At 44.4% G+C, this 18,976-nt stretch overlaps 1 protein-coding gene across 5 annotated transcripts in view; it reads left to right on the top strand.

Annotated features, from left to right (window-relative positions):
• The first annotated feature begins 507 nt into the window (after positions 1-507).
• Positions 508-18,976, top strand: part of TENT4A (terminal nucleotidyltransferase 4A) — a 67,434-nt gene continuing 48,965 nt past the window's right edge. For 2 of the 5 annotated variants that reach the window (XM_054817178.1, XM_054817179.1), the window contains exon 1: positions 508-1,723. In XM_054817178.1, coding sequence (XP_054673153.1) covers positions 897-1,723 — 827 coding nt within the window. In that variant the 5' untranslated portion in view covers positions 508-896. The remainder of the gene's footprint in view (positions 1,724-18,976) is intronic. The other 3 variants (XM_054817181.1, XM_054817183.1, XM_054817180.1) reach the window with 2 other exon arrangements.

Consider the following 18,976-nt stretch of genomic DNA (forward strand, 5'->3'; position numbering starts at 1 on the left):
CCTGTACTCGCTTCTCACCTCCGCTACTCCTCAAAATTCACCTTTTCATTTCTGTGGAAACAAGGCTACACCTCTCCTCAGAGATAAACCCCGGTACGGAAGGAGACAACGCGGTGCTTGTGGAAAACCGTCGCTGGGCCGCGGCTGGCTGCTGCCCCGCACCGCGGCTTCTCTAGCCGCTAACGGCCGCGGCCTCCCACAGGCTCCCGCCAGCAGAGGCCAAGCTCGCAGCGCCTGACGGCCGCGCTACCTCCCCTTCTCGCTGTCCGGCGGCGCTCAGACCCAGGGCAGCTTCGCCAGGCGCAGCCGGGGTGAAGAAGGGCCGCTCCGCGCAGGCGCGACGGACGCCACACCCCCTCCTCCCGCCTGAAGGCTTACGAACCCTTCCGACGTCCCCCGGAGGCGCATGCGCAAGAGGCCGAACGCGCTGGAGTGAGGGAAGCCTTCCCAACGTCCTTCTCCCTCCCCCTTCCCACCGGTCTCGGCGGGCCTGGCCCCTCCCCCCGGGGCGGCCAGCGCGCATGTGCGGTTGCCAGGGCGGCCGTCTCTGGTGAAGGTTTAAAATCTGCGGGGCATGCGCAGTGCTGCTTCTGGCCCTGGTGAGGGGGACGCCACATTGGAACGGCGAGGGGAGCGCTCCGGGCAGCGCCGGGCCGGGTACAGTTTGCGCCACCTCCGCTCCTCCCGAGCCGCGCTCGCCTCGCCTGGCTCTGCCCCTCCCGCCGCCCTCCCTCCTCCCTCCCTCCTCCCCGCGACACATGCCGCTGCTCCCGGCCCGTGTCTAGCGCCGCTGCCGGGGCCGGCGCGCTGAGGCGAGGGAGTGCGCGGCGGGCGGTGAGCGGGCGGCGGCGCGGCGCTCTGGCCGGGCCGTGAGGGTCGGAGGCGGGCGGGCGTGGATGGATCCCCGCGTGGCCTGGATCCAGCCCGAGCAGAAAGGCCCCGCGAATGCGCTGTGGATGCAGATCTGGGAGACCTCGCAGGGCGTGGGGGGCCGGGGCGGCGCCAGCTTCCCGCACTACCTCTGCCTTAACTCCCCGGCGCTGGACTCCGCCGTTTCCCCGCCCCGCGGCCACAGCTGCGTGCGGCTCGGGGCGCCCGGCGGCGGTGCCTGCTGCTCCTCTTCCTCGCCGCCTTCGCCTTCACCTTCCCCTCCGGCCCTGCTGACCGGACTGGTTCCCGCTGCCACTGCCGGCCCCGCGGCGGTGAACGGCGGCGGCGAGGGAGGGCGTCGGCTGCAGAAGTCGCCTTCCGTGTCTTCCTCGTCCTCCTGCTCGTCGGTGGAGTCCGGCACCGAGAGCCCCGGCTTCTCCTCCTCGGGATCGTGCAGCGGCGGCGGAGGCGGCGGCTCCTCCTCTTCCTCCTGCGGCCCCCGGGCGGCAACGGTGGCTCCTCCCGGGCTGCTGGGCAGCGGGGCCGGACCCGGGGAGTTTTTTAACTTCCACGAGAACAAAGTGAACGGTGTGAACGGGCACCACCAGCCCCAGCACCTGGCGCGGAGTCCCCACCCGCCGCCGCCGGCGTCTCCCCAGCAGCACCAGTACCACCCGGGCCGTAGGAAACGAGAGAATAAAGCCAGCACCTATGGGATGAATTACCTGCTCTCCGGCAGCCGCGGCGTCGCCATCAACAACTCCCCCCACCAGCAGCGGCAGCCGCCTCAGCCAGCACTGCAGAGCCCCGGCACACCCTGGAAGACCAGGAAATACAGCCCGGGCGTGCAGGGGTGAGCAGCCGGGGCCCCTGGGGCTGCTGCAGCCCCAGAGATAAAGGGGACCTCGGCAGCTTCTCCTGCGGCCCCTCCGGGCACGGGGGTGGGTTGGTTGGGGGTCACACAAACTCCTCTGGAGCAGGCTGTGGCAGTGAGGTTGATGATGGGGGATGGTGGGGCACAAAACCGTGTTGTTTCGTAAATCACCTTGGTCTGTGCTGGCTGGGTGGGTCCTGGCTGAAGCAGCGATACAGACAGGGCCTGGGAACCCATAGATGCAGGGGATTAGGCCTTGTCTTGTAGTAAGTGGAGAGGTGAAGTTTTCAGGCCACTATCAAAAGGCACCTACAATAATTAAAGCAAAGATGGGTGGGGGATGCTTGTCAAAGCTCCTGGGGCTCAGTTCTCATTGTAAGGGGGAACTGGAAGGGCTTCAGTTCAGAGGAGCCCAAAGAAAACCCTTGCATTAATTTTTAAATACCTCTGCTTAGGCTGTAGTAGACTGGTTACTTTGGGGAGTGTTAGGAACATCAGTTGAAAGGGAAGTGCCCAGTTCTGGCTGAAATAAGCATGAAAGTCAGCATGGTCTTAGAACATCTTTAAGGGAAACATTGTAGTGCTAGAATAGATTGAGCCAGCCAATATCTGAAGTCATGGATTTCTAAGAGAATGCTTTTATGAAGCGTATCCTATTCTGAGGCCATAACTTTCTCATATAAATGGATAGTTAGTAAGGCTGAGTATTCAGTTTGGTCTGATCAGCATGTAGAAGGGACTGAACTTGAGCAAAGCACCTCTGGGGTGTTCCATGAGGTTTCTGTATTTCAGCTGTCAGATTTCGCTCAGCCAAGGGGAATTGTTGCTTTCTAATGTTAAGGTTATTTTATTAATGGAAAAAGTGCTACCTGCATTGATTGACTATAGCAGATTTTTGATGTCATTTTGACAATAGTTTCTTGGAACTCTTAAAATTCAAGACCCCTGGATGCCCATGGAGTAAAGGCACTGCATGTTTGTAGAAGGAAATAGATAAAGATAACAGAGTGCACTTCTGGAGCTGGAGAAATTTAAGTGAGAAATTAACTTCAGGACAATGTCTTCCTTTCCTCTTTTGGGTGGTGCTGTCAGGTGTTAAGTACACTGAAGTTATCCAGAAGTGTTAAAAGATGTTCCTGAAGTTTAGTTTTTGCAAACCATAGCCCCCCCGGGAGGACAAGACTTGTGACTACTGCTTTTGAATTCCAAACTGGCTGAAAATGAAAATTGCTTACATGAAGCTAAGATTTGGATGTTTAAGAGGTGTCATGCTAGGAGCTTTGGGTCCTGTACTAATAAGATATATGTCTAAAATTCCCATAGTGTCTTAAAAATAGTCTGAATTTCTTTGTTTTATTTCCATAGAGATGCAGTAGAACACTTAGTTAACATTTTAATTTATCTGTGTAAGACAAGTCAGCGTTGCTGAGGTAGCGCTCCAGGCAGGCGGATGAGGGAGCTGCCCGAGGTCATGCAGCAGGTCTGTGGCAAACCTGGGAATCAAATCCAGGCACTGCAGGTGCCTCTAGCTGTTGGGCAGCACCACCTATGGTAATCACGTATCCTTGTCTTTCATCTCCTACCCTTTTGTCTTCTGTTGGCTTTCCTTTAATAAAGGTTATGCCACTTTTCATCTATAAGTTTATAGAGAATCCATACACAAGAAAATTGTTTAGCCTAGCTTCAGTTGCACTATTCAGTTCCATAATACAGGTTGTTCTTTTGCTGATGCATTAATAACAAATTCTTGGCTAAGTATCTTTGAAAGTGGAAGCTGTGTTTCCTGATCTTGTCAAGTATCTGTTTTACTACAGTGAGACCTGATACTAGGAGTGGGACACCAGTAACTACAGCTTGTTCTAGCTTTCCTTAGAGTAGCAGGGAACTAGTGCTGAAGGAGAGCATGGAAGTTGAAACCATAGACTTAAGGCAGAAACTGCTTCTCATATTTAAGCTTTGAGTTCTGTTACCCAGGGTGAATCTTGGACAAATGTGTATTCCAAAACAATTTTCTGTTTGGTGTTAGAATTTTTTTTATAAAATACTTACATGATGGAAATAACAAAAATATTGTCACTGATTAAGTGGCAATCTTCTGCAGTAATTCCTGACTACTGGTGAGTTTAACTTAATCTTCCTGAAGCCAGGCTGATGTGTTGTTTGGCTGTTCAAATAAAAATGCATTGGAAAGACTGGGGTGGAATAGATCCTGACAGAAGTTTCTTCTGGATCCTTTAGGTTCCTGATTTGTTGCCTGGTGTTACTTGGAACAGTCAGCCCAGTCCTGAACCATCGCTTCCATAACTGTGGTGGTCTGTTGACAGATCATCTTCAGTGGTGTCAAACTGGTGTATGCAACTGTCAAAAAGTGTGATTCTTAAAATTTTTGGTTGCAGTCTGCTTTGGACATAGATTATTGGAAGAATGACTTGATTACAGATGCTCTTATGGTCATATTACGCATGAAGGTTAGAGCTTACTCTGCCATGGATATTGTTCTCTGCAGAATGCTTTTCTACAAGATGCTGAAATTTTCCAGTGATATGCAGTAGCTCCCAGTGTTATTGTATTGTCTTTTGGTAACAGACTAAGAATGGTAATCTCTCTTTGCCCTCTCCCAGGCTGCAGTAGTACTTTTGATGAAATGCCTGCATGCTTTCAAATAGTACTGTGCTCTCAGCTTTCTCATTCAGAGCTGGAGATGATCTGTAGCAGTGCAAGTCACCATTTGTTTCAATTGGATCATATTCAGTGGCTTTGTGATGGTAGGTGTGATGATGTTTAGGAATGCTTTATGTTGTAAAGGCTGTGTTTTGCTCCGTTTTACGTACAGCATTCCTTTTCTCTAGTGGACTCATACCTATTGCTTTTACCACCTTCTGACAGCAGCATGCCAATCTTTGTGTTGTAAAGGAAATTTTCCTTCTCATAAAACAGAGGTGAGAATAGCCATGCTTGATTAGATTTCATCCTAAAGCTATGCTTTAGGATGCCATAGATTGACCTGTGTCATCTTTTTCCAGATTTTTGAAAGGTAAGGAGTGAGGTGAATGAAGCCATGTTTATTCCAGTGCTTCAACAGAGTGATTAGTATAGCAACAGTGTAAATTCTTAAATGCCTGGGTTTAGGTTAGGAGTACACATGGCAAAATGATTTGTTTCATATGCAATGCGGATAAGTGTCCTTTAATATTATGAGGTTAACACTAACTATTGACTGATGTTCAGGACTACATGTGGTTTCTTGCTACTGTAAAGTATCCTCTCAAGTGGTTTTAAACTATATCTAGCATCTTAGGGTCTGCCTTCTTTGTACATCAAAGTAATACTTTCTGTTTCTGTAAAGTCAGTATTTATATATATATGACTAATTTAAGCATCCAGAGAGTTTAAAAGTGTTGGAATTTTATTTCAAAATATGGAATCAAACTATTCTAAACTTTTTACAAAGGACTCTGCTGTTAGGTTTACATCGCTTGGGTACACAGCTAATGGCACTTTCTCTTAAGATGTAGCTAATAGCTTATAGATAGTATAAAATCATATCTGAATTATTCTGCTTCTTATTATGAATTTAACAAATTGAATGATGAATTAAGGCATTTTTAAGAATATGAGCCTGTTCTGCTTAATACTTTCAACTAATTATTTAGATTAATTGTAGATGTTGAATGAGATTAGTGCTGAAATACCTGACATCTGCTTGGTACATTACAGTGCTGTGTAGAAACAACAGAACTGGCTTGTTGAGGATTAGTGTGGATACCAGAAGTGTTATATGTCAGAATAACGCGCTGCCTGGATTAATTAGTGTTGCACAGCATCTGACAACTTATTGCATTCATTTTCCCCCCCTCCATACCTGTTGTCTTTATCTGTCTCTTGATAATGACACAGAAGTTCTGTTGCAGAGCACAAACATCTCCACATTTGCTTAGGCTGAAGGAGGATTCAGGCCAGCGTTGTCTGGTGACCATAGATAACCTGGGAAGAGTTCTCATAAGCAAGGTAAGCTTATGATGATGCTTCCTTGGAAAACTTGCTTCAGTGTTCACCAGTTTGCAGCTGAAGGATACTGTGTACCGAAAGTGATGTCCGGAGATTTGTTTCTGTAGCTACTCAGATGTGGTGGTGTTACTATATAGTAAGTCTATATTAGTTTTTTATTTCTTCAGCTGTATGCTGAAGTGTTTCTAATTCCAGTCTTACTGGGTTTTTCATGTTTATGATGTATTGCCGAACTTTGGTGACCAAGATAAATTTAATTACTGGGTTTTGTGCAATGTGCTATTAAAAATGCATTGCATTCAGAACCTTCCATAGCTCTGGTTCCATGTTTGTCAACCCTTGCTGCTGTTTATGCTGCTGTCAGAGCTGGACAATGCAAATTAATGTGTAGGGATGCCACAGTCAGCCCCTTTTGCAAATTTTATTTTCTTGTATTTTGTCTGAGCTGAAAAAATGCAGACTTTGGTAGCTCTGTGAAGCCTTTACTGTCTACACTGGGGTGTCCAGCACTTGTAAGGGCTTTAAGGATTTACCAGTGGTGGTATTCTAACTCCTCCCTGTACTTAACAGTGCTGTCTTGCTCTAATACCTTCTAATAAAGAATCAACACAGTGGGCTATGCTTCATCCACACTACTGTAAATCATTAGTGTCTGTTATCTGCAATGTTAGGTGGATACCTGTAGTGAAGGTCTTAATGTAAGAGGCAGGCAGTGCTGGCAATGTACAGTTGATTCTTGTTTCATCTGGCTTTAGGATCAGGGCAGCACTAGGCAGTATATACTGTAGTATGCAAGGAGGAGGGTGGGAGTAGTTGCTTGTTATAGTAAATTTCTGGAGAGAGACTTGAGAGAGCATCGGAATGTGGTTGAACAGATTGTTTTCATGCCTAAAGGTTGGTAGGCAGCAGAGTTCGAGGGTAGCTGTTGGATGAATTGTCAAAAGAACAGAACATCTCTTTTTTTGTGGTCGACTGAGTTGATTGAGTAGGTAAAGCTCAAAGTTTCCTTGCAAGGTGGATGCCTAATGTAAAGTTAGAGACTGATGCTTTCAGTAATTGAATGAAGGGAATATTTTGGCAGCAGTAGACTTGATAGAGAACATAGTACCAGAGGTCAGTCAGAAAGGGTGAGCTATGGTAGTAAAACATGAGAAGGCTTTGTATGACAGGTGCTCACATCTGTGTGTAAAGGAGAATGGGCCATGTTTGGAGCAGTTTAATCCTGGCATCAGCTTCATGATGCTTTTCACAGTTGTTAGGCTTTGGCAGTAAAGATAATTGGCACTAGGAACATAAACAGCTGTACTGAGTGAGACCATTAGAGGCCAATGCCAAATCTTGGGAGAAGAATATATCAACATGAGCCTGTGGTGATATTTCCTGGAATAATCTCTCAGATTTAAATGATCGGTGGTTCTCAGACTACCTGGGCTACAGGCAGTGCATTGTTAAACTTGTGTGTTTTATGTATCAGTTTGTCTCATCTCGAGCTGTTATGAGCTTATGGGATCAGCAGTGTCCTGTGGCAAGGTGTTCCTCAGTTAAGCTATGCATTATGTAAAGATCCAGGGTTTTTTTTGTCCTGAGGCTGTTACTAGGGTTGTAGTTGCTGCCAGCCACATGTCTGTGCACTAATGAGGCAGTCCATGAGTGGTCTTTGCAGCCGACTTGAAAGAGGGAAGGGGAGAGTCGAATGACCTGACAGTTGTGTGTTTTCTAGTCTATTTAATCATTCCTTCTGTTGAAGCTGTTTCCTGCCTCTAGATGTTTATCACCTCTGTATGCTTTACAGTTCTGTTGTATCTTTGGGACTTGGATGAACCAGACCTGTGTGTGATAGTGTCACAGTATTCCTACATCTTGGGCTATCTTGTTCTATCTTGTACTTTGTTTCCTGATTACTAACATGAGACTTGCCTGTTCTTTTTGGCTACTGAGTTTTGAACAGACTTTTTAACAGAATTCTTATTTCACGATCTTGATTCTCAGTGTTTAGAGCTGGTACAGAACCCCTCATTGCATCTTTGTAAAGATAGAATTTTCTCATATGCCTCTGTTGTGCTTATATTTTTTTCTATGTCAATACTAGCAGTCTCAAGACTGCTACTTTATTATGCAGTCTGTATTTTAATGTCCATCTGTGGTTCTTGAGCTGGCTTATTCTACATAGCCTTGCAGCCTCACACTTTTCTGCTTTACTATTTGTCCACTTGCCAGATCACTTATGAGGATGTTCACTAGCATGGGACACTTTGGGACTTCTCTAGGGACCTTCCTTTAATATAAAAACTAAGAGTTCCAGCTGCTTGCTTTCTGCTTAAAACAGTTCTTTATCTACACAAAGGTATCCCTTCTCATCCTGTGTCTGCTTAGTTTCTTCATAAGGACGTGTGGGACTATTATCAAATGCTGTTTGGAAATTCAAGTAGATAACAGGATTTCCTTTGTGGTTCACTGATTCTTGCAAATAATTCCTAATGGTTTCCTTTAAGATGCTACTTCCATTTCCAAAAGATATGTTGACATCTTGATATAGTCGTAACTATTCATGTGTTGCATTGATTCTGCTTTTGACTAGTTTGACTATTATGAATGTCAAAACTAATGCCTCTAAATTAAAAAAAAAGATTACTGCTTAATGTTCTTCTGCTACAAATGCAGTATCAAGTGAATGTTGCTTTTGGTGAATACCCAATTATCAAGAACAGATTTTTCTGTGAAGTATTTTCTACCAAAAAGTTGGTTTGGGACAAGTTCTCCCCATATAGTTAGGGATCAGGGAAACCTCTGAGGGATTTAAAAACAAAACCAAAAAAAGGCCCAAAAACCCAAACCCACAAACAAAAACCTCACAGAAAGCAACTAGCTTCTCTACTTGTCATGCATTGTGATCACTTAATTCACTTAATAGAAGCAGGTTTTTGGGCTCCTGAGCTAGTTTATTCTTTCTCAAGCATAGGTTTGCATCTAATTAAATGGTTCCTCATAATCCTTTTTGATATCCTTAATCTTACAATCCTCTTTCCCTGCTTTGTACATGACTTCAGGGTTTCTGAAGGCATCTTCTGATGGAATCCTGTGACAAGGTGGTAGAAGCTCTTTTTTCCCTAAAATCTGATTAGTGATGCATGCTTTTACTAAACAACCAGTGTGGTATCTTTAATAGTCTTTGAAACACCTTATTCTTCTGGTTGAGATTCTTAATTTAAGAAGCTTCCTCTTTTATATGGTGAACTGCAGCAGTACTTAAATCCAGAAAAGGCTTTTCTAGCTTTTGTTGCCTTGCAGATACACTGACTTTGAATGTGCAAGCTTTGCTGGTGGTGGTGCTTTGGTGGATGCATTTTGAATTACTGCTGCTCGAGATTATGTCAAGAGTTGCTTCTCTTAAATGTTTCAGTGGATAACCTGGTGTAATGCATACCTGATCTACATGGGCATAATTAGTCGCTCATCACTAATGTGTTTCTGCTGTTGCAATCTTTCTGACTTGTCTGGGATGTTAATCACTTGCTATCTTTGGGCATTTGAAAAGAATAGTATTAAGACAGGAATTTCAGTGTTTAGCGGTTCTATTTATTGGCACAGCAAGCTTGCTGATTTGGTTCCAAGGTTTAACATATGGTTTGCTCCTTCACTGATGCAACAAAATAATTATGTGATGTTTTCTTGGTGGTGTGGTGAAGTCCAGCAGCCTAAGTCAGGAGTAATGTTGTTGTGGTTTAGCCCCAGCTGGCAGCTAAGCACCATGCAGCTGCTTGCTCACTCCCTGTGCCTGCCCCCCCCATTGGAATGGGAGGAGAATTGGAAGAAAAAGGTAAAACTTGTGGGTTGGGATAAGGACAGTTTATTGGGACAACAAAGGGAGAGGAAAATAAGAACAACAGTACTTTGTAACAGAATATGCAAAGTGGGTGGTACACAGTGCAGTTTGCTCACTGTGTGGAGCCTGATGCCCAGCCCCTCCTCCCTGGCCAGTTTTGTCCCTTATAAACTGAGCATGAAGTCATGGTATGGAATACCACTTTTGCTAGATTGGGTCACCTGTCCTGGCCATGAGCCTCCTAGCTTCTTGTGAAAATTAACTATATCCTAGCCAACAAACAGGACATTATCCACCCCTTATTCTATACTGTCTACATCATGCCCAGATTCTACATTTCCCAATTAATCACCACCACTTTTCTTGTATTACATATATACGCAGATATTGTTCCCTTAGTCCATGGGCTGTCACTCTAAAATGTCCATTGAGTTCATGTAATCCATGACTTTGGGCTCCATCTGTCATAACAGTCTTTCAGGGCAGGAGAGATGGTGTGTGCTGTTGGATTGTTGCATGCTGCATCTGGAGCTCGCAGCTGGTGTATCTGGCATGGCCCATCCCCATGGACTGTGAGTTGAAGATGTCAATTTTGAGGAAGTCGCTGAGCGCTGGTTGCTGAAGCCAGTTTTAGATCCTTCATCACGGCATTTTGCTCAGTTTCATGAAAGTTCATCATTAATTTGGGTGGTTCTACTGTAATACCATTGATAGGGCATATAGCAACCATAGTAGTGATGACATACAATAGCAGAGTTATTTAGCAATTAACATCATACAATTCAAATCATTGGTTGTTCCCACCCAAAATCAGATCCCCTTGAGGTACACATCAGGCTGCTCCTTCATTCTGCATCACCCACCAAGTGCACCCAGGTCCTTTAGCAAAAACAGTCCTGCAGATGGGTTTGCCTTTGCCTGAAGCAGAGCTAACCCAGACTGGCTTCCCCAACATATTCTTTATGTGTGCTACGGGAAGTTTATCCCCTTCTACAGTACATGGAAGTTTTGGCTGAGCAGGGCCAGTTTGATTGGTAGGTCCTCTAGTGTTAACTAACCAAGTGGCCTTTGCTAAATATGTATCCCCATGTTTGAAGGTCCCACCACCCATTGCTCTCAGTGTAGTCTTTAGCAGTCCATTTATTGTTTGATTTTCCCAGAGGCTGGTGCATGACAGGGGATGTGATACACCCATGCAATGCCATGCTCTTTGGCCCAGGTGTCTATGAGGTTGTTTCAGAAATGGGTCCTGTTGTCTGACTCAGTTCTTTCTGGGGTGCCATGTCACCACAAGGCTTGCTTTTCAAGACCCAGGACAGTGTTCTGGGCAGTGGCATGGGGCACAGGATATGTTTCCAGTCATCCAGTGGTTGCTTCCACCATTGTAAGCACATGGTGCTTGCCTTGGTAGGTTTGTGGGAGTGTGATTACCCACTTGGCTTGTTTAATTGCAATGCATGTTTCACATTAATGGATGACCTGTGCAATAGTGTCCATGGTTAAGTCCACCCATTGATCACGAGCCCATCTATATGTTGCATCTCTTCTTTGGTGGCCTGAGGTGTCATGGGCCCACTGAGCTATAAATAATTCACCCTTATGTTGCCAGTCTGGATCTACCTGAGCCACTTCAATCTTAGCAACCTGATCCACCTGCTGGTTGTCTTGGTGTTCCTCAGCGGCCTGACTGTTGGGTATGTGGGCATCTATGTGACGTACCTTTACAACCAGCTACTGTAGCCGGGCAGCAATATCTTGCCACAATGGGGCAGCCCATATGGGTTTGCCTCTGCGCTGCCAGTTGCTCTGCTTCCACTGCTGTAACCACCCCCACAGGGCATTGGCCACCATACATGAGTCAGTATAGAGGTAGAGCACCGGCCACCTTTCTCTGTCAGCAATATGTAAAGCCAGCTGGATGGCTTTCACTTCCACAAACTGACTCATTTCACCTCAGCAGCTTCTGCAACTTGTCATGTAGGACTCCGTACAGCAGCCTTCCAACTCCAACGCTTTCCCACAGTGCGACAGGACCCATCAGTGAACAGAGCGTATGGCTTCTCATTTTTCGGCAGGTTATTATACAGGGGGGCCTCTTCAGCTTGCGTCACCTCGCCCTCTGGCAATATTCCAAAATCTTTGCCTTCTGGCCAGTCCATGATCACTTCCAGAATTCCTGGCTGATTGGGGTTACCTATTTGAACCTGCTGTGATCAGCGTGACCCACTTACCCCGTGTATCATCAATTGCATGGTGTGTAGAGGGGGCCTTCCCTTTGAACATCCAGCCCAGCACTGGCAGTCAGGGTGCCAGGAGGAGCTGTGCTTCAGTACCAATCACTTCTGAAGTAGCTCGAACCCCTTCATATGCTGCCAATATCTCTTTTTCAGTTGGAGTGTAGCTGGCCTCGGATCCTCTGTATCCCTGACTCCAAAACCCCAGAGGGCGACCTTGAGTCTCCCCTGGTGCTTTCTGCCAGAGACTCCAGGTAGGGCCATTTTCCCCAGCTGTGATGTAGAGCACATCTCTTACATCTGGCTTAGCCCAGACTGGCCCAAGGGCTACTGCATGAACTATTTCCTGTTTAATTTATTCAAAAGCTTGTTGTTGCTCAGGGCCCCATTTGAAATTGTTTTTCTTCTGGGTCACCTGATAGAGGGCTGACTCTAACAGACTGTAGCTTGGAAGATGCATATTCCAGAAACCCACAACACTCAAGAAAGCTTGTGTTTCCTTTTTGGCAGTTGGTGGGGACATAGCTGTTATTTTCTTGATCACATCCATTGGGATCTGACAGCATCCATCTTGCCATTTTATTCCTAAAAACTAGATCTCCTGTGCAGGTCCCTTGACCTTATTTTGTTTTATGGCAAAACCAGCATTCAGAAGGATCCAGACTATTTTCTTCCCTTTCTCAGAGACTTCTGCTGCTGTGTTGCCCCATATAATCAATGTACTCAATGTACTGCAGGTGCTCCAGGGCTTCACCTTGTTCCAGTGCAGTCTGGATCAGCCCATGGCAAATGATGGGGCTGTGTTTCCACCCCTGGGGCAGTCAATTCCAGGTGTACTGGATGCCCTTCCAAGTGAAAGCAAACTGTGGCCTGCACTCTGCTGCCAAAGGGATTGAGAAAAATGCATTTGTGGTATGAGTTGTGGCGTACTGCTTGGCTGCTTTTGACTCTGGTTTGTATTGAAGTTTTAGCATGTCCAGCACAGCAACGCTGATCTGCAGCGTGATTTCATTCAGGCCATGACAGTCTACTGTCGGTCTCCGCTCTCCATTAGACTTCCGCACTGGCCATAAGGGACTGTTAAAGGGTGAGTGGGTTCTGCTGATCACTCCCTGGCTCTCCAGTCAGGGCCCCTCTAATCCTGGTCATCATATTCACTATTCACTTCTTGCAAAAATGACTTGGAGGCTCCAGGAGGCTTGTAAGTATGATCAGGCCTTCCATTCTGTCTGGGGGGCTACCTGCTGGAAACTGGAGTGGTGTTTTTCCTGGAAGAACCCACTTTTGTGACTGCTTCTCCTTGCAATTCACATGCTTGTGCCTCTAGGGTCGAGGTAGGTTTTCCATCCCACTTCATGTCCTCTCTGTGGTCGCACAGGTAAAACCACAGGGTGCCTAGTGGTGTGTACCCTCTATATCCTTCCTCTTGAGGAGAGGAACGCTTACTCCTTATAGCTGAGATACTGGTTCGTACAGGTGGGGAATAGAACAAATTCTCTTTGAGTTGCTGGACCTTTTGGGACAGTTCTTCCACAGCCAAGGGAGAAAAGAGGCTTTCTTTGTATTGCCGGAGTTGGCCAGCCACTTCATCCACCATTGGTGCCTCTTCACCTTTCCAGTCTGTTACCTCCAGTGAATTGGCCTATGATGATGGTGTGCTCCATGCAAACTTCTGCCACATGGGTCGTGTGCACTGGACTTCGTCAGGATCTGTGGGTAACTGCGTGTTGTCCAGGTCATAATAAACCATCTCCTGCATGACTAATTCCCTCAGGTACTGGATACCTCTCTCCATGGTAGTCCACTTGCCTGGATGACGTACAAGATCTTCACTGAAGGGATATCTTTCCCTCACACCTGACAAGAGTTGCCTCCAGAGGCTGAGGCCTTCTGTCCCTTTTCCAATTGCCTTGTCAATGCCCCCTTCTCTAGACAGGGATCCCAACTGCTTGGCCTCCTTACCCTCTAATTCCAGGCTACTGGACCTGCTATCCCAGCATTGGAGCAGCCATGTGACAATGTGCTTGCCTGGACGACAGCTGAAATGTTTCTGCATATCTCACAGCTCACTCAGGGACAGGGATTGGGTGCTTACCTCTGGTTCTGTCTCTTCCTCTGTTCTTGTGATAGTCCTGGTTCATCATCATCCCTTATTAAGCGAACTGATTTTTTTTGTGTACTTCTTGTGTATAGGGGTGACTGATACTGGCACAGGTTAGTTTTTTTGCCTGTCACTGGGGTTTGAGTAGCCACAGTGCCTGTCAGTCTGTTTTTCCTCTCTTCCCCTCCGTGGTGCTGCCTACTGTTGAGCAGTGTTTGGTAGATGCTGGCCAGGGCCCAGCACAGTGCAGTAAGTTGTGCCTCTTTGGAATACCCACAGCATTTTTCTTTCAAATATTCTGTCACTTCATCAGGGTCCTGTAATTGTTTGGGAGTGAAGTTCCAAACCATTGGAGGTGAGAAGTTCTCTAGATAACTGCCCATACTCTCCCACATGCTATGCCTCTCATGACTATCCAGCCTCAGGACAGATCTCTGGGTAGTATTCTTAAAACAATTTTTTGTAACCCTAAACAGGACTTGAAACACATTCAGGAGATGTAGCAATAAGAGCATGCTGCCTTGAATATCCCAAGAGTATTCAAAATTCTCAAAAGCTGTTCTAACTAGCCTGAAGGAAAAAGGGGAGGTAAAGTGGGAGAAAGTATTGCACCATGTCTTCTCCATAGATTGGGTGTGATTATTAATCAATTCTGAGAGATGCCGTTCAAGATACAGGCATGACAGCAATGCCACATACAAATACCAGCTTAACCTCATGACCAGAGATGTTGTTATAAGTCAATATCACACAGTACAGCAGAATGAGAATCCTGACCCGTCTCCCAGAGGTGATACACAGTGCTGCAGGGAATACCTACAGCAAGTAAGGATTTACTAACACAACCATGTGAACAAACAAAACACCATTGTGACCAGTGACTATTTAATATAATAAATGTGTATAGCAACTTTGTTTTAACATGCTCTGGTCAGATCTGTCATTATCTCAACCCTTTGTGCCCCATGTTGGGTGCCAAAAAGGACGGTTGTGGCTTAGCCCTAGCCAGCAGCTGAGTACTACTTGGCTGCTCATTCACTTGCCCCCCTGGTGGTATGGGGAGAAGAATCGGAAGACAAAGGTAAAACTTGTGGGTTGAGGTAAGGACAGTTTACTGGCAAAGGGAGAGGAAAATAAGAACAACAGTACTTTGTAACAGAATATGCAAAGTGGGTGGTACACAGTGCAGTTTGCTCACTGTGTGGAGCCTGATGCCCAGCCCCTCCTCCCTGGCCAGTTTTGTCCCTTATAAACTGAGCATGAAGTCATGGTATGGAATACCACTTTTGCTAGATTGGGTCAGCTGTCCTGGCCGTGAGCCTCCTAGCTTCTTGTGAAAATTAACTATATCCTAGCCAAAACCCAGGACAAAGGTACAGCTGTTCAGAAGCTTATGTAGCAGATCTATTTTGCCATGTATTAACTTGGAGAGGTATATCAGTTTCTTTTCTAGTTTTTTGTAATGCAACTCTTTCAAGGTACAATCAACCATTAATAAGGTAATTGGTTGAGTTTTATTGCATTGACAGACTTTGCAAAAATAGATTAGGTTTTGATTCTTTTTCTCTTCCAAAATGCAAACAAATTCTGTTACTTAAGTCTGGAAACTTGCAGTGTCAGTCAGTCCAACAAGCTCAGTTTCTTGAGTGCATGAACTGTCAAAGTGCTCCTAAGAGGTAAAATTTAATTGGCAAGAAACTCAACCTAAAATTAGGACTGGCTCTGACTTGTAAGAGTGCGGGGCAAAGAGAAAGCTTAGGGAGGAAATAAGAACAATACAATCTCTCATGGAAAAGCTACAATATATTTTATAAACTGCTGTCTTAGTTCTGTGGATAAGAATAAAAGTACTTTTTTTCTTCCATTCTCTCCTTAGTAGCTAACTTGCAAAGTAAGCTTGATTCTTACTTAATTTAGTGTTTAGGGTACCTACCTGTAAAACATTCCACAACGCTGATTCATAAGTTCTATATAGTTGAGGCTTTTTTTTTATTCTGCCAGTCTTTGATTCGACTGCTTTCCATACAATTACAGTGACAAAGATAATTGTTATCTGAATAACGTAGTAGTATGAGACTGATCTGGTGTGGTAGTACAGTCTGTGAACGTAGCACTAGTTTTCAGAGTATCTGTCATCTGTAAGCCTAGAACATTGCATAGAGCATAGAGTACTATTACCTGAGTGTTACTGGTAGTGAAGAAGACTAGTATAAAAAAAAGTAAAGGCACATGGTGGGTGTTGTGAGTGGGGTGGGAAGAGAAGAATTGTAAGTTCATTTCCTTGATCATAGTTCTATTTTTGCTACTTTTGCATGTGTCTTAGTCTTATATCATACTGGAAAAAGTCTGTATCTTAGTAGACTATTGCTTTCAATCATACATATATTTTCTCCTTTATTTTGCTAAATTGTGTTCCTGACTTTAGACTGTAACACTGATTTCAACTACTGAATGCATTTGATTGTTGTAGTGTAAGATTTCACTTGCATTTCCATGATAATGCAATTGTGCTTTACAGTAGTTGTAGGTGAAGGTATAGTTCAACAGATTTTTGAAATATGCACAGTGGCTGCTGGGCTTTCACCACTTAATCTTGAGACAGTGAAGTCCTCAGGCATGTTTCACAGTTCACACTTCATTGAAAGAAGATATCCTATTATTTGTAACCTTTATTTCTACAAAGCTTCTGTTGAAATGCTGTCTATGCCTCCTCATTTTTTTACCTCCCTTTCGTACTCACCTCTTGTTACAGCCACAGATGCTTTAATTGCAGCATCTATTCTTTTCTAAGGATTTTTGGCTGATGTGTTAGACTTTTCAGTTAGAAAAACATTCTTTACTTGCTAGAATGAATGTGTTTTAAAAAAAATTACTTGTTCCGTGTAAATGATTCAGTCATCTTTCTATCTGTTCCTTTAGAATAAATTAATGTGCTTATTAGTGTAGACGTGATGTTGAAAAGAAACAGGACGCTTACTTGAGGGAACAAAGTCTCTAGCTTTTCACTGTCTAGTTTCTAGCTTCTTCAGGAGGAAGCCAAAAGGGTAAAATGCTTGAAAATGCTGTATTAAGATGATTATGTTGTCATATGCTGACTGTGAAGATAGCATTGATTCTTTTCCAGAGGGATGTAGACCAGGAAGATGATGTTCTCAGAGAAGTAGAAGCTGTTGAATTTAGGAAAACTGGAAAGAGCAAACTAAATAGAAGTCTGTTAAGACTGAGGGTTTGAGAACCTGTTTGCTAAGTGCCTTACAACCTGAAAAACCTTGCACATCAAAAGGGAGAGACTTACCAGAGTCACTAGGGCTCAGAGGGATGTGAAAGGGCACCCAGGAGAAGTCAGATCATGTAGTAAAAAGTAAGTGAACTAATTGCATTGCTTTTTGTCAGAGAAGGGCTTAAGAGGCTTCTCACCAGAGCTTTATTTGACTCCAGGCAACTGTCATTTTAAATTTCAGTAAGGAATGTTTAAATCCATCAGCAGAATGATAACTGTTGTACAGCCGTGTCTGGTGGTATATGCTGAAGAATTCCAGAGGAACTTAACCATGAAACCACATCATATGGTTTGAACTTTAAATGATTTTTTGATTATTTAGCTCTTGTGCTGTTGTCCCATGCAAACTGAAGCATTAAATGAAGTGTTGCCTTGCCAGTGCAAAGTAGAAAGCTGACTTCTTAGAAAATACATCAGGGAAGGAAATGTAGACTAGTGATGGGTGGTATTCTTTTGAGTTTTTCATGATGTGATTAAGAATTGCAACAGTGTTAATCATCTGAACAGAAGCTCAGTGGGGCATTGAAGTGAGAGAGTGCTTGCTGTTTTTCTGACCTTGCTGACACACCAGGGGCTGCTTTTGAAAGACTATGCTGTGTATGGTAGAGGACACAGTGTGACCCCTTTTGTTCTCCTTCCCTAACCCTAATATGGGATGGCTACTGTAAACACATTTTTTTTCAGGAATGTCTGGATCTTCTGGAGTGGTTGGATGGGATTGATACCATAACAAAACAGAAGTTATTTATGTGATTAAACATAAAGAAAGGGGCCAGTGCATGCTTTGTTAAAGGTAGTTGTGTCTCGCATGTCTCATTTTCTTGAAGGATTCATTGTTAATCCTTATTCATGTGGTCAGTCTGATAACACAGAACTGTTGTATTTTTTCAGAAGAATGTTTCTGAGATTCTTTTCTGAAGACTTCGTAAAAACTGAACAGTCACAGACTTGCTGGGCTTATGGGTTAACTGCTTAGAAGTAACCAAAGGAAAGAATAAATTATTTACTTTATAATAAGGGAAGGTAGAATTACTCAGCTCTGTTGCTTCATATATTCATAAATACCTGGAGGGAAGAAATGAATGAGAAAAGGATAGAAAGGATAATAGAAAGCTACAGCTGACTGCAGACAGTCACAGTGGGAGTTCATTCTCCATTAGGTTATAAAATTGCTGATAAAATTAAATTCTAGTAAATATGGAATCATGAATCTAAAGAAGAATAATTCTGGCTGAATATACCCAGTGGGTGGGCTTTATGTTGGTGGTTATTGTTCAGGAAACACCTTGAAGGTCCTTTATAATGGTTTCTTTTAAAGAGCAGCTGTATGTTCAGATATCCTCAAATAGCAGGGTGTTTTTGCAAAGATATGGACAATAAAATGAAAACAGGTGTGTGTCATGGACTGAATGGTGTAATTATGTATTGACTGTGCATTTCTGGCCACCTGTCAGAAAACATGGTGCAACTGAAAACAAACTGAAGAAGGTTAGCAGTGATCAAACTTTGGACCTGATCCTGAGGATTGCTAGCCTGAAAAAGAGTTTGTAAGTAGAGACAAGTGGATATGAATTGAGAGCCTCAGAAGTGTTTCATTTGGAGATGAACTACCAGTAATAACTTTTTCCCCCTCAAGAAAAAGAGCATCAGATAAAATCATTAACAGGCAGCAGTTTAAAATAAAGCACTTATGTATTGTGATGCATTCTTGAATTCTTATAGAATGCCATGAATTACAAAAGTATGAATGGACTAAAAAGACCTGGAAAAATCAGTGGAAGAAAAG

This window comes from Grus americana, chromosome 2 (genome assembly GCF_028858705.1).
Source record: "Grus americana isolate bGruAme1 chromosome 2, bGruAme1.mat, whole genome shotgun sequence".
NCBI lineage: Eukaryota > Metazoa > Chordata > Aves > Gruiformes > Gruidae > Grus > Grus americana.